This window comes from Zosterops lateralis (assembly GCF_965231275.1).
Source record: "Zosterops lateralis genome assembly, chromosome: 8".
NCBI lineage: Eukaryota > Metazoa > Chordata > Aves > Passeriformes > Zosteropidae > Zosterops > Zosterops lateralis.
Window position 1 is genome coordinate 24,612,949 of NC_139768.1, and position 15,485 is coordinate 24,628,433.

A 15,485-nucleotide genomic window follows, 5' to 3' on the forward strand; every position below is an offset into this window, starting at 1 on the left:
ACAAAATACACAGTGAAAGTCAAATTACTCACTGAGAGAAAACTTCAGCTTCCTCCTGATATCTACAAAGGTCTTCTCCTGGATTGTGGATTTTCCTTCCATATTCCATCACAGCTTCACTGAACTCTCTCATTCTGCCTCCCATTATTTCACATCTATTGCTTAGGGAGAATCCTCTTTCCCCCACTGTCATCCCTAATCCTTTTTCTCCAGGCATGAATTTTCTCCCCCACTGTTCACCCAGGCTTGACACTGATGCCAGAGCCCCATCACAGCAGGGAATTACTCAGGAGCAGACCTTTTCAATCCTGGAGGCACCACAGCTCACTGAAGGGATAACAGTGTGCTGTGTCAGGAAACCTCCCTGATAAACCCATGGCCTCGTGCACTGAAGGCAGAGGAAAAGCCTGAATTCTCCAGCACTCGTGCAGCTGGGGAATTGCAGGGTTCATTTGAGCCCAGGAGGAGGCTGAGTGTGGGAAGGAGAGTCAGGAATCACCTTGATGCCAAGTAGGGTGAGTTTCCTCTTCAACACTGTCACGGAGTTCCTGCCTCTCATCCACGTACCACCAGGATTTCCCATTCTTTCCCCCCTGTTCTTCCTAGCAAGTTTTCCCACATTTTTCTTCACAGTGGCTCCCAGCTCACACAGCACCTTCCTGTGGTCCTGCAGCTGCCTTTGCCTGCTGAGCTTTAAGGGTTTAAGCTGTCCCTTGGACACCCCACTCAGCAGAGCTGTTGCCTCCTACCCAAGGAGGAAACTTGCTGAGGTTCTGGTGCTCTGAAGCAGCAGAAAAACCTTCATCTTCTCCCTCATTTCCTTAGTTCACCTCCTCTCAGAGTGTAACAACCCCTTGTATTTAAAGAAGGGGTCACCTTTAGGCTTTTCTCATGGAATCACTAAGATTGGGAAATCCCTCTAAGATCATTAAGCCCAGCCACCAACCCAACACCACCAGCACGTTCACCTCTAAGCCACGTTCTCAAGTGCCACATCCACATATTTTTTTTTGAACACTTGGATGGTCACCCCAGCACTTCACTGACTTTGGAAAAGAGGCAGGCACTGCAGTTCTCTCCTCATCCCCTCAGCATGTTCTGGGAACAGGGAGCTGCCAGGGCTGGGGGACACACCTGGGCTCTGCACCCTGAGCTGCTCCTTTGATGGCTCTATCAGCCCTTTAAAGCCTGGCTTTTGAGAACAAAACAAACCAGAAGCTGAAGTGGAAGAGGCTTCTTCTCCAACATGCCAAGCTCTGGCAGCGTGCAGGGTGCCAGCTCTGCTCCTGAGCTGTAAGGAACAGCTGCTGCTCGTGGAGATGCTCAGCTCCAGAGGGCTCCGAGGGAAAACTGCCCGAGCGCTGAGCTCTCCTACACGTGCAGAGGCACTTACTGAGCCCCAAAGACTGTGCTGCAGGCTATCTTTTCCCTTCTTATTGTGCAGGGATTAAAGCTTGGCTGCCTTGATCAGAAAGCTGTCCTGATTGCTCACAAATTCGCAGCCTCCCCAGTTAAAACTGATTTAAAGAGACAGGAAAAGGAGTGAGAAAACAGCTCCGTCCTTTAAAGCAAACTTAATTTTGACACCTGATTATGTGCAAGTCAGACTCATTCCTCATTTCCTTTGCCAAGCTGCTTTTCAGTTTCGATCTCACCGGGTGCTCACCCTCACGGGGAGGGAGGCTTTGATTAGGAGGAAGGAGAAACTCTTGGAGATGATAAAGGCTGAGTGGATAAAGGTACCTGCAGCACGATGCTGCCTCTGCCCCTCACCTGCTCTGTGACCTTGTGCATGTGGCTCTGCCATCTGGGCTTTGATTCCCCTGCTTTAAAGCAGGAGGGGAAGCAATCAGTTTCCTCCTCCGCAAACTGCAAAGTGCTGAACCCAAGCAGTAAAACCATTCCCGTAGCCTAATGACAGCTCCAGAGAAGTAGCAGAATATATCCATTTTCCCCACATCTATTTAACACAGCTAATGAAGAGAAAAGAAAGCCCCTGCCCTGGCTGAGAGCAAGCAGCGGCACTGCGAGGGATGCACCGAAATGTAGGGAACACGCCGGAGTGCAGGAATTCTGCTACAAGGCTTGTTTGCAAATTAATGGCTAAATCAATTAAAGGAAAGCAAGGGATTTCTCTTGAGGAAAGTCTAGTCACGGTCGCAGGGAGAAGGGGAGGGGTTGTGGAGCAGGGATGACATAATCACGTTTGCGAATCACCAGCACTGTGCATGCTTTAATCCATTAATGGGGTTTTTATCTGTGATCATAAAAAGCAGGTTACATTCAGCCTGGAAGGGAGCGAGGGTTGGAGGAGAGGGGAGGGGAGAGAAAGACAGAGAGAGGGAGAGAGAGGCAGAAAAGCAAAGGGAGAAAGAGAGCACAATTCACTCGGTGAATTGCTTGCAAGCTTGGGGCTGACAATTAGGGATGTGAGGAGAGCAGCTCCTGAGAACAACGTGCCCTCCTCAGAACGGACCGACGGCAGACAGTGGTTCAGTCCTGCTGATATTTTTTTAAGCCCTCCTTGCAGTTTGATGGGCATTCCCAGTGCTTTTCGTGCACGTCTCGGGAAGAAGCGTTGACGTGGAAAGGAGCAGCGAGGAGGAGGAGGTTGGAGAAGAAATCTGCAGCTCCTCAAAGAACAGGGAGGGCATGCAGGGGAGCAGGCGGGCCGGGGAGGAGGGCCAGGTGGGGGCACCTCGCACCCTGGTCCCCCGGTGCCGGCGCGGAGCAGTTTCGGAGATGTCCCTGCTGTGACCTGACCATGCACCATGAGCATCTGGGAGCTGCTGCTGGCTTTCGTGGTGGTGGTGCTGATGCTCGTGGCCCTGCTGGCCAACGTGCTGGTGCTGATGTGCTTCCTGTACAGCGCCGACATCCGCAAGCAGGTCCCGGGATTGTTCATCCTCAACCTCACCTTCTGCAACCTGTTGATGGCCGTCTCCAGCATGCCCCTGACCTTGGCCGGGATCATTTACAAAAGTCAGCCGGCGGGAGATCCGGTCTGCCACGCCGTGGGCTTCCTGGAGACTTTCCTCACCACCAACTCCATGCTGAGCATGGCAGCTTTGAGCATTGACAGGTGGATTGCCGTGGTCTTCCCTCTGAGTTACCACTCCAAAATGAGGTTCCGAGACGCCGCTCTCATCCTCAGCTACACGTGGTTGCACTCGGCGTCGTTCCCCATAGTGGCAGCTTCTCTCTCCTGGGTGGGTTTCCATCACCTCTACGCCTCCTGTACGCTCTACAACAAGAGACCGGAGGATAGGACACAGTTTGTGATTTTCACTGGGGTCTTTCACACCCTCAGCTTCCTCCTCTCCCTCGTGGTCCTGTGCTTCACGTATCTCAAAGTGCTGAAGGTGGCACGGTTCCACTGCAAGCGGATCGATGTGATCACCATGCAGACCCTGGTGCTGCTTGTGGACATCCACCCCAGGTGAGCTTCCCCGAGTTCTGCAACTGCTCACGGCAGTAGAAGTGAGAAGGGGGCTCAATGTTGTGGTAAATAGAGGCTCATCTGTCTCACAGCAGGGGAAGGGGAGGGGGAGAAAACAAACATCCTCTCAGCTTCTAGTCCGCGTGTTTCTTTTCACTTGTGTTTCTCTGATTGCTGAAGTCATTTTTTGTTAGGCTTTAGGACTTGGTTTGGGAGGGAGAGCAAAAGAGCAGGAAGTTTTGGCTAAGCATGCACTTCCCTTTGAGACAGCCATCAGATCACTGCCCTTTGTCTCTGAAGGTGCATTTAGTGGTCGACAGCTTTGCATATTTTGGGCACTGTCAGCCCAAAACTCGGTGCTGGATCCCTGAGAGGGGGGAGGCTGCACATGTCACTTGGAGTTTGGAAGGGAAGCTGAGCACTGCCTGCTGCTCCTTTTCTCAGCAGTTTCCCCATTGCTGTGCTCTCTGTAACTTTATCATTCCTGAAGGCAGAATCCTTAAGGGAATTACATCTTCAAAATTCATGTGCTCGAATGCCTGTACTTAAACATTAAGTGAGAGAGAATTCAGTAGCAATGTTAATGTGACAAACAAGGGATGTATAAAGCTCATTTCAAAAGAGAGATTTCAGGCAAGTCCCTTGTGCCTCGAGAGGAGAGGAGAAAAGTCCCCAGGGACTGGCAGGATTGTGGGCTGGAGGGCAAGAACCAAACAGGGAGAGGAATGTGTGCAGAAGTCACGCCAGGGATTATGCACAAGCCTTAAATCTTGCATGAATAATCGATGTATAGATCTGGAAGGGATGCAGGCTCAGTGTGTGATACGGGGAAGAAATCTGTCTGGAAGAGAGGAGAGCAGAGAGCAGACAAAGAGGGCAGTCCCACGCCACACGTCCCATCTGACCAGCCCTGCTCCCCTTTGCTCCACCAGGCTGTCCATTTGCAGCCAGCCAGGAGCAGAGCTGCAGGGCTCAGAGCACATGTGGCTGTCCTCAAACACAGGTCATGCTTTGGGGATGCCTGAGGCTGAGACAAATAAGTCAGTTCAGAGGAACAGAAACATTTGCTCAGAACTCTCCTGCTAAGATATTAGAGCTGTCTCTTGACCAAGAATGCAGAGCAGAACTTTGGGCAAGTCTTGTTGCCGCTCTTGAGAAATACAGGTATAAATCTTCCCTTATTCACCAAGTCACACTGAGGAAAAAACACCCTCCTGCCCCACATGCTGTCTGGTTGATGAACTGTGCCCTGACTGCCTTAGTTCCTGCAGCATGAGGAGATGTGGTGCTTACTCCCAGGAAAGTGCCACAAACCCACCGGTGCTCTTTGAAACCCCATTCGTTTTGCCTAATGTTAAAAGTATGCCTGGACTGCACAGCAAAGTTTAGTAAAAGGGCAAAAATCTCCGTGCTGCTTCTCCTCCTCTGCATTTTTCCTGCCTGAGGTTGATTTGAGGGTGTTGGATTCAGTGGGGCTGTGGGAATGATGCCTCCTTTCTCCAGGGGAGACAGAGTTGTGCAGGCACTTTGCTGTGAACACCCTGCACCACTGCCTTTACCTCTGCATCAGGTTATTCTATGCCTCTCTCTAAGAAAGGAGAGTTTTAGTTTCTTTTCTGCCCTACAGAACTGGTGGCTGACTTGACTCCTGGAGGGGCTGCTTTATCCAGTTTCTGCTGCTGAAAGGGGCAGATCTCAGGTCACCTTCCCTCCTGTGAGAGCTGCACAGGGGCTGCAGCTCTGCTGGGAGAGTCAGCGATGCTCAGAAACGTCTGACATAACAAAGGCATGGTTTGCATTATGTAACAGGCAATTTCAGGGTGCACTGTAGTGCCCGGCAGCACAGCCGTGGCTGCTGGGAGAGTCCAAAGGAGAGAACAAAGTTTGCAATCCCACTTTGAACTGCTCTGACTCCTCTGGCTCTTTGCAGGTCCGGTTTCAGCACTGGGAAATGTGTACAGACAGTTTTCTGCTTCCTATGACTCAGAATCCACCCGCAGGGGGGTCTAGTGACAGGAGTTGTGACAGAGGCTTTATTACCTGAGACTTACAGTGACACCAGTGATCTCCTGAAAATCATCCAAGGACAAAGGAAACCTCCAAATACCCTACAAATTTGTGTGAATCCTTAGGGCATGTGGCATTTCAAGTTAGCTGAGGCTTTTTTAGTGGATCCTGCTTTTTCTTTGTTCTTCAGACCAAAATATCTTGGGTATTGTGGGAAATTTGGGCAAAACTTCACTTAATTGCTTAACTCATGTGTTTCTTCATTCAAATTATCTATACTATCTTTTTGGTGTATCCAGCTCTACACATCTTAAGGTCCAATATCCCATAAACTTTGTTTAAAATACCAAACCTTCAAAGGGATATAGCCCTGATGTCCCAGGATATTAAAATCTTTAAATGAAAGCTTAGTCAATAATCCTGTTCTATTACTGATGTCACTGCTAGAACTTATATATGTCTTATCTCAGTGCATGAAAGTGAGTGCTAAAACAAAATATTCATCTGTGTACACTGTCTGCATGAAGGAGTGAGATAAAATGCCTTCTTCTCTGGTGTGGTTTTTATTGGATACATCTGGAAAGTCTGAACAAAAGAAATGGGTTTGAATCTACCAGGACAGTCGTGGGTGAGCTCCAGGAGTGAGAGACAGCTTTGCATGTGCCAGGAAGGAAAAGATGTAACTGGGGAAACAGAGACAAAAAATCCAGCTCTTTCCTAACAGCACCTGAATTGAACCTGGTTTTGGAGATTCACTTTCCTGTATTCCCATGGGCTTGGGATATTATGAATTTAAGAACACAGGTCTAAACAAAGCTTATGAAATTTTCATATCATTTTCCTGCACATAAAAATACTCCAAGTTCCCCAGCTCTTGCAGAATTGAAAGCACATAGGTTCCCTTGAAAAGGTGAATTGTTTTTTCCCCTTCTCAGCTGTCATTTCTAGCTGCACATAACTTACATATAGAACATGTAACACCTTTAAATGTGTCATATTCTTTAAGAGAAAGACAATTTGTTAGAAGAACAAACTTTTCCTTCAGTATTTATTTCATCACATCATGATAGCTGCTCTAAGACCAAATTTAGAAAAGAAACACTTTTTCTTTAACACAGCCAAGGGAACTCATTGCCACAAAGATCACTGAAGCACACTGAGATCCTCAGGACACAACAAGTGCTTGGATGTTGATAAAACATTTACAGATTAAGTAAATAATGTAAGGATATGGCCATGAGCCTCAGAGCTGTGAGAGTGTGGAGCCTGAGAGTGAGTCATCAATTAAAAATTTACAACACAAATGGGAAGGCCAATGCCAAACAGTTGGGTTTAAAAAAAATACAAAATATATATATATATGTAAGTACAAGACATGGGCCAGCCCATTAAGTTTGCCTGAGAAGTGACTGTGAGATCTGTGCAAGGAGTCAGAGATTCAGAGAGAGAGGGGTTCAGGACAGCAGACTGACTTTGCTGTGCCCTTTCCAAAGGGATTTATTGAGGTCCAGGCAGTCCTGGCACTGTGGGAGACACCAGTGCTGCCCAATCCACCTGCCTGGAGTGGACAGGAGCTCATCCCTTTCCCTCAGAAATCACAGGGAGCACAGGAGTCACTCAAACAGACAGAGGAAGAGGATGAGCTTTCACATTAATCACTGTTTTCACAAACAAATGTGCTGATTTCAGGGATTTTTTGCTCAGCCCTGTTTTCCTTGCTGGCACACCAAGGGGATTCAGAGCTCTCTGGTGGCTGAGACCACCAACAGAAAACTCAAAGGAAAACCTCCTGTCCTAAAATACCATAGGTAGGAAAAAACTCCAAGGTGTGACGAAATTGCACCTGTTTAGTTAGAAACAGGGCTGGTTTGAGGTGAGGAATGAGGATATCCCATGTGGATTCATGCAACAATTCCAGCTTTGTGGAGCATTCAGCACAGCAGCCCTGCAGATCTGATGGGATGTTTATGGCCACAGAGCTCATAGCTATGGGTTACAGTGACAGCTCCCATGTTGGCCTGAAGGTTCAGTGTTCTTTTTCCCATTATGATTTTGTTGTTTCATTGGTTTTCTGGCTGAGAAGTTTCTCCTCTCCAAGGCAGTGGTGTTGGGATTGCTGTTTCTAGGGAAGCACCGTGCTGCCCTATCCCCACTCTGGATATTTTCCAAATCTCTGAGTATCATCTTGCCTGCAAACACAGCTTACAGTAGTTCAAAAAGCAGCTGCAAACTGAATTCAAGGATGAATTCCACCAATTTTACTGCAGATCAATTGGTATAATGGGGGTGTGTGCCCACAAATATACAACCACGTATTTGTCAGTAACATTGTGGAGGGTAAGATGAGCAAGACAATGCATTTATATTTGGTATTGTCCCTTTTAAATGCATTTGTTACTGGTTTATGCAATTAAAAGGGATTGTTGTCCATCATTCCACAGTGAAGGCGCTGCAGATTGTTGCCTGGTGTTGTGACTGATGTTCTTGTTTGTGTTGAATTGTCACACAGCGTGCGGGAGCGTTGTCTTGAGGAACAAAGGAGGCGGAGGCAGCGGGCAACGAAGAAAATAAGCACCTTCATTGGTACTTTCATACTTTGCTTTGCACCTTATGTAATCACAAGGTGAGTGTGAGCCTACATCCTGGGAAAAGCTGCTGAGGTGCACTCCTGACTTGGGGAAGTAGGGTGCTCTGAGCCACAACATGATTCCAGTCTCCTGTGAAATCTTGATGTGCTGTTTCCACTCCTGTGACAGAGATCGCCTTTGCTGAGCTAATAAATGATGTAAATTCATCCTAACAAATGATGTAAAATGTCACAGTGCTCCTCCACTCAGCCCTGACACAGTCTGAGGGTCAGACTCCACTCACTCAGCCCAGGCAATGTGCTGCTTGCGTGGGAGGGATTTAGGAAGCCAGTTCATAAGGTTTTGCAGACTTGTTTTTTGTTGTCACCTTCTGCTCTGATTGACTTCCCAGTCCAGGGGTTGATCCCCAGGGAAATACTGTCCTGAATAGCTCAGACTGTAAAAATTTGGTGAACAAGATTCAGCTGAGCTGAGAATGTGGTCCACAGACTTAAACAACAGTTTTGTCTGATTGGGTAGAGTTTATTAGTCATAAATATCAAATATCAAAGCTGTGCTAGCTCATAACTGAAAAATCTTCTCGCGATTTATGGTAGATGTCGATCCACCAGCTTATCTTTGGAAATGGCTCCTGTGGGAAACACTAAATTACTCCTATGAAATAAGAAGTGTTAGAAAGTGAGTACATCCAGAAAAAAAGTTATCGAGCTGTTAAAGGAAATTTACGGCTTGCATTCCTTATTACAGGATTTTGGAAAAACTGAGATGCTGTTACGCACAACAGGGAAAGTAAAAAAATTCAGGGATCTCCTATTCCAATACTGTTAAGTAGAAATTAGTGGGGCTGACCTCAGTCAAACTCAGATCCACCTGGAAAAAATAATTGAAAAATCTGGATTTAGAGTCAATATAACTGAACATTTCACCAACCTTGAGCTTTTCCAATTCAGTGTAATACCCTGAATTTCCAGAATTAGAAAATCAAAGCAATTTCCTAGAATTACCTTTCCCTTAGTGGCCACAAGACACTACTGCAAGCCACACACTTGAATAGTATGAAAGGACTTGTAATTAAGGACATTCAGCCTTAATTCTCAAGCTGTAAGACATTAAAGTATTTTTCTTTTTGCAAATGGTTGATTTTCATTTCATGTTGGATCTCTGAACTTAATGAAAACCCTCCCAGTCACAGAATAGCTGGCAGCTCATCCTGGGTGACACCCAGTGCTCTAACCAGAGCTGTCAGGAGAACTTTTGTGCTTCTCCAAAGGCATCTCAGCACTCAGGCACCACCTCCCCACCTCCTCTTCACTCCGTGGCATCCCAGTTTGTGTCCCAGTAGTCTTAAGATACAGAAGTGGGGGTAGAAAAACTCTAAGCCTCCTCTCTGTAGTCTGCACAAGGATCACTTTATTGTGATTAAACGTTATCTGAGGAACAGCTTCTCCACGGAGGGTGATGGTGAGGAGAGGGAAATTGCAGGGTCCTGGATGCATGAGGATGTTTTGGGGTAGGGTGGGAGCTGGTCAGACACGTCAGGAGGGGTGAAGTCTCCCACATTTTTGGCCTTTTAAATTCTGATGTGTAAAAGGATCACTGCAGAGAAGGCTAAGGGGAATTCCCTCTTGAGCTCCCTGGCAGACCTTGCTGGACACTTGCAGGGCTGGGTGATCCAGGACACTTATCCCATCCTTCCCTGGGCCTCACACACAGGGATATAAGCCTGTGGGCACCGAGGGGATTGGGAGAATTTGATTTTAATTTTATGAGCAAGGAGTAATTTCTGGACTACATCCAGTGCTTTGTATTCTCAAGAGAGACAAAATCAATCAGAGTTCAAGCTGTGGACAGAAGTCAGGAGAGGGAGTGCCTTGCTCAGCCTCTCCTAATCAGCAATATATTTCAATTAAACAGGCTTTTAAGTACTCCCTGAACTGGGGGCTGACAGCAGCAGATCACAGGGTTTTACTATAACATCTTCCTGTTTCCACTCTAGAAATATTCCATGAACGACTGAAGGAGTTGTGCTCACCATCCCAGACAGATAAATGTTTCTCTGGGTAAACCAGAGTTTTTCAGATCACACTGAGGTAAAAATCCGATTAGGCACTTCATTTATCAAGAAAACACCCTTCTAATTAGTTCAGTGGATGACCTTGAGTAGTGTATCAGAATCTGATTGTCTTTGATCCAGTGTTTCCACTTTGCCAGAATGACAGGTGTAATCCCCCACATTATATATTTCCAGGCGTAGCTTATGTCTTGTTTTGTAAAATAATCTACTGGTACACAACTCTTCCTTTGCTATATTTATCATTGTGCAATTAAATGTACTTGTTCCAAACCTCTTTTCTCCAAGCAACTTTTTCATAAGAAAGATGAAGGTAAGTCATACAAGTTTCTAATATCCATTTCCAACTCCAGGCATTTCATAATGAAATATAGAACTTTGCTCATGTAAGTTAATAAGTGCTGTCAATGTGTGAGGAAATTTGCCTCAAATTAAAAATCCTGAAGTAATAGCAGGCAGAAGTTCATAGTCCCAAGCCCTCAGGTTACAGAGGAGGATGGTGGAACAGGCAGAAGATGATTAAAATTCTGTTGTATCATCTCTGGGGAATAGAGGGTAAGCAAACCCTGGGTTTAAACTGTTGTTTGCCCTCTGCATATGCAGGTCCTGCTTGGGCATACAAGAAGCTCAGAATTCCTCTGCAAATTGTATTCTTCAGCATCTCAGCTGGGTGGGCACATGTTCAGTAAAATATTTTAGTGTAGTGATTAACTGCACATGTAAATAAAGGATTTCCAGTGTGCATTATGTGTGTAGAGATCAAGGTCATACTCTTCAACAGGGCATTCTCCTTTGTTTACTGAAGGGGAAATAAAATAATTGGATAGACATGTGAAATGGCACACTCTACAGAGCTGTAAGTTTCTAAAATACGAACAAAATTTCACAGAAAAAGAGCTTACAGCTTTGAAATAATAATAATAAAAAAAAAGGTTTGAAGACCAGAGAGCAGAAGAGAGGCTTATGAAAGCAAGCCAGGGAATTATGTAGTTGATACTGTAAAATTTAATTTACAGGTAGCACTGAAATATTAATGTTCCTTCACTGAAAATGTCTTCTTTTAGGCTGAAGCGTTTCATGAAAATGGAAGCTGTGCATATAATTTCCCTCACAAATGAGAAACAAAACCTTTCAAAGGCAATAAAGTCTGTGATATGCCTTGAAAGGCTGGCATTTAATTGTTTATACATGAAATGGAAATGCATAGCTCAGGGTTTGGCTACATGTCTGTGTTTGCTGCTTGATATCAGCAAATGTAATTTACTGTAAAAAATAATACATGAGAATTGAAAAATGTGTAAATGCCAAGGAAGCTTACAGAGAGCAAGGAAAATATTTAAGATTTTGTTAATAAAAGTGTAGCTTTCCATTTGATCAGTCAATGAAGGTAAAATTAGCAAGTCTAGGCTTGCAACCCTGAAGTGTCTGTTTGATGTGCTTTAAATGGAGATTGTTAATGTCTCATAGAACTGACTGACAGAGCCTCAGACATAAATTTGTCATATTTTGGTAATTCAAGGCATCCGCTGAATTTAATTAAACATAATCAAATTCACATCTGTAAAGCACTCAGCAAAAAAAATAAATCATCCAAAGGAAATTCAACATGATGAAATTCATGATGTGAAGTAGGCATCAAATAAATGAAGTGGAGAACAACAAGGATGGTTCATGGTAGATTACAAAGCAAATATGACTCAGTAGATGATTAATTTTGAAATTGTCAATTCTCATTTTAGAACACGTTAACGTGGATGCCATAAGTAGCATTTTATTATAGAACAGAGATCACACCAGATGAGACCACCTGGAAACTCCAGCAGATGAAAACGATGTCTCAGTTCTGATCTTTGTAGGAGAGATAACGACCATGAATTACAAGGAGAGGTTGAAAGAACATTTGTTTAGTTGAGATGGGAGAGAAATGGGACAGGTGAGGGTTCTTTGGGACCTCCAGGCAGCACCAGTTGAGTGGCACAAACAATTCCCAGGTATTTTCATGTGACATTCCCTGGTCACCTGAAATGTCCCTCACATTAACTGGACTATGACATCTGCCACCATTATTTTAAATAATATGTTGTAGTGAAAAACTATGGAATGGGAATAAAATTACTGAGAAAAAAAAAATCCTCATCTCTAAATTGCTTCAAGTACCAACATTTTTTGTCACTGCTGCTGCAGGAGACACCCTTCAGAATGCTCCTTGGAAGCAGTGCTCTGTCTGGAGAAATATGAGAAACTGAAGTATTTCCCAGGCAGATTTAAGAGCATCTGCTGCTGCAGCCAGGTCCAGCAAAGATCTGATCTGCCATGTGGAGCTCTGCAACAGCACACGTGGCTGTTTGACCTCTATAAAAATCAATAGTTTCTAACAGCTATAGAGGCATATTGAACAGAGCTGCCCTTTGATGCTGCTCAAAGACATGGGGAGTTATCAATATTTCCCTGTCAAAAATGCTCTCTCAGTACATAGTGAACTATCTGGGCTAGTGTAGGTATGAGGAGTATGTGAAGGAGTATATGAAGCTCTTCCCTCTCTCCCTTCCTTAATGACTTAAAATTTTTTTCTTGCTAAATTTGTTGAAAATGTGAATCCTTGCCCTTTGAACTGGCCAGGTTTTTAATTCAAAGTACAATAGGTTCATCTCTGAGTGATGAATTTTCCTTGTGTGCTTCTACGACTCAGACAAACTGTTTAAAGGAACTCTCTCTAGGAGCTGGGCTGGCCAAGACAGCTGGGTAGCCCTGGTGAGGTGACTCAGATGCTCTAGAGGGGACCTAGAACCATGAGCTCAGACTGATGCTGGGTTTTTAGATTGCTCATAGTAGAGGAATTTGACTGCCACAGGACCAAGCAATGGCATGTTGGCAAACAGGCCTCAAGTTTACATTTGCAGCCTTTGAAATTTATAAGAGGAAGACAACATGCACATTTTCAGAGCAGGGCTTTCTTTTCTTTAGTTTTGTTGCAATTGCCCAGCAGTAATTTGAGGATTTTGGGGCAGGTTAATGTAATTTTTAATGCTCACCCTTTCACCCTCCCTCTCTCCCCAGACTTGTTGAATTATCCTCTGTGGTCCACATCAACGCCCACTGGGGGATCATTTCCAAGTGCTTAGCTTACAGCAAAGCTGTCTCAGACCCTTTTGTGTACTCTTTGCTGCGGCACCAGTACAAGAAGACGTGGAAGGACATCCTAAACAAGGTCCTCAAGAGGAGCTCCATCAACTCCTCGGCGCTGGCAGGCGAGGCGCACAGCCGGAACCTTCCGCAGCTCAACGAGTGAGGAGCCTGGTATGGGACCTGCAAAGTGCTTTCTAGTTGTGAAACAGCAGCAACTGGCCCATCCCCAGCAGCTGTGCAGGTTTTGGGAGGCAGCTGTGGGGCAGGGTGAAGCCCAGTATCCCTCCAGTAGCCCATGTAACCTGTAGGCTGCTCTGGACCTCCTCCCTCTGGCTGGAAGAGCGCTATTGATCCGTGGTCCTGCAGGCTCCACAAGTACAAATCTCCCATTGATTTCCATCAGCAGCTGCATCTAGAGATAAAAAACTAAGTCCTCAGCAGAGGGATTTATGAAAGTAACGGGAGCAAACCGCTGCCAGCGTGAGATTATTCCAAAAAGCTGCACAGGGATATTTGTGCTGTGTTTGTCACTGGCTGCAGGTGAAGCTCCCTCTGATGTAGCTGCCAACGTGGCTTTTACAAAAACCACCCCAACCTAGTAGCTTGAGAAGGTTGTGTGTAGAAAATGTCTTAATGGGAAAAGCTTAAAGAAAAATTAATCCAGATATTCATCCAGCTCCCAGCACAATCCAGCCTTTCCTGATATATATTTTAGGACGAATCCCATAGAATTGAAGGAAGAGAAAAACCAGAGTGTGCTGGATTCAGCCATGTCTTCTCTAAATTTTTAAAGTTATTTACATAGAACTCCACTAATATTCTCCCCACTAAATTTCAGGAAAATACAAATGGTAGACAGGGTGGGAAGGTCAGGATGCCTCCTCCCTACCTCCCATATATCTGAGCTCTTAATAGCTGGATTTTGCCCAAAGCTGCAGATCTGGGCCCTGTGCCCAAGAGGAAAAATAACAAATCTCTTTTTCTGAGGAGTTATTAATCATGGGGGTTTTTTTCCCTACTTAAAGGAAAGATGAGCCTAAATCTGAGTTTCAAGTATAATTTCCAAAGCAAGTGGAGCACAAATAATAGGCCTCCCTCTCCACCATGCAAGTGGAGCCAATAATCTGAATCCACATCTGAATGTGCAAATCTCTGGAGGTGTCAGTACAAATCTTTATAGCTCTGGACTACAGTTCTGCACAGGAACATTATTAACATTTACCATGCACTCACATGCCTGCCCAGATTTTAAAATAGGCTTGGTTAATTAGGCTTCATGAATGCAATGGCAGCTTCAATAACAGCTGACACAACTGGCTGTCCTGCCATTTATTCCTGCTCATATTCCAGCTGTCAGTGCCATTCTGAGGAAACAAGGCCTCAAGCTGTAAAAAAGTGGGATTACTTTTTTAGTTGCCACCTTCTCTCATGCAAAAAAGGGCTTGGTATGTTGCAAAAAAATTTCCACTGTTGAATTTTCTGGCCTCTGATTCAAAGCCCAGACTGGGCACTCAGTGAGGGGCTTTACCCCAAAGTCAGTGAATGTGAGGTAACACCTCAGTTATGATCTGAAGATTATCAGATACCATGTAAACAAAAATTTTCAGCTTAATTCTTAATTTCAGTTATTAAAAATACCATAAGTACAATAAAATCCACACATAATTACAGTCACAAAATTTAAGAAAGCTTTTAAAACCCTGCATGCAAATGAGCCCTTAGCCAGATTAAATAGTCTACCTCATCTTAATCATTTTGCTTCTTAGGCTTAACATAATTTTCTCAGGTGCAATAGATAAAAACACCCAGTTCAATACTTGTTGCTTCAGAAATTCAAGACATATTGATAATTGGGTTGCATTAGAATACAGGACATTAGAAAGTTGATTATTGCTGAGTTTAAAAAGATAAAAAGCTCTACATTGAGCATATTTGACTAAGACCACTTGTACTAAATTGCACCAGGAAAGTCCACAACTGTTGTAAACTTACACATGGAGCTGATGCCAAAGCCAATGGGAGGTTTGTATGTCAATAAGGGCAGCTCCAGAAACGTTTAAACCTTCAAATTCAAAGAGAGTAAGTTAATTTCCCAGGAGAAAAAAACCCTAATCCATTTAGGATGTCTAGTAAAAGATGGAGAATACAGCACTGGACTTGTCTCATTATGCTTGTGTATCACAGTCAGTCACTGGTTGATTTATATCCCACCATGAGCAATAAATCTCTCCCCTTGTATGTGTTTAAAAATTTG

The 15,485-nt window shown here is 44.7% G+C and overlaps 1 protein-coding gene across 1 annotated transcript; it reads left to right on the forward strand.

The window, feature by feature from the left end:
- Window positions 1–2,771: 2,771 nt before the first annotated feature.
- On the forward strand, window positions 2,772–13,394 carry GPR26 (G protein-coupled receptor 26; the record flags this gene model as incomplete). The annotated part of the gene is made up of 3 exons (XM_083865938.1): window positions 2,772–3,439; window positions 7,956–8,069; window positions 13,163–13,394. The coding sequence occupies 3 exons, from the start codon at window positions 2,772–2,774 to the stop codon at window positions 13,392–13,394; spliced, it is 1,014 nt and encodes a 337-aa protein (XP_083722064.1).
- Between the last annotated feature and the right edge of the window lie 2,091 nt (window positions 13,395–15,485).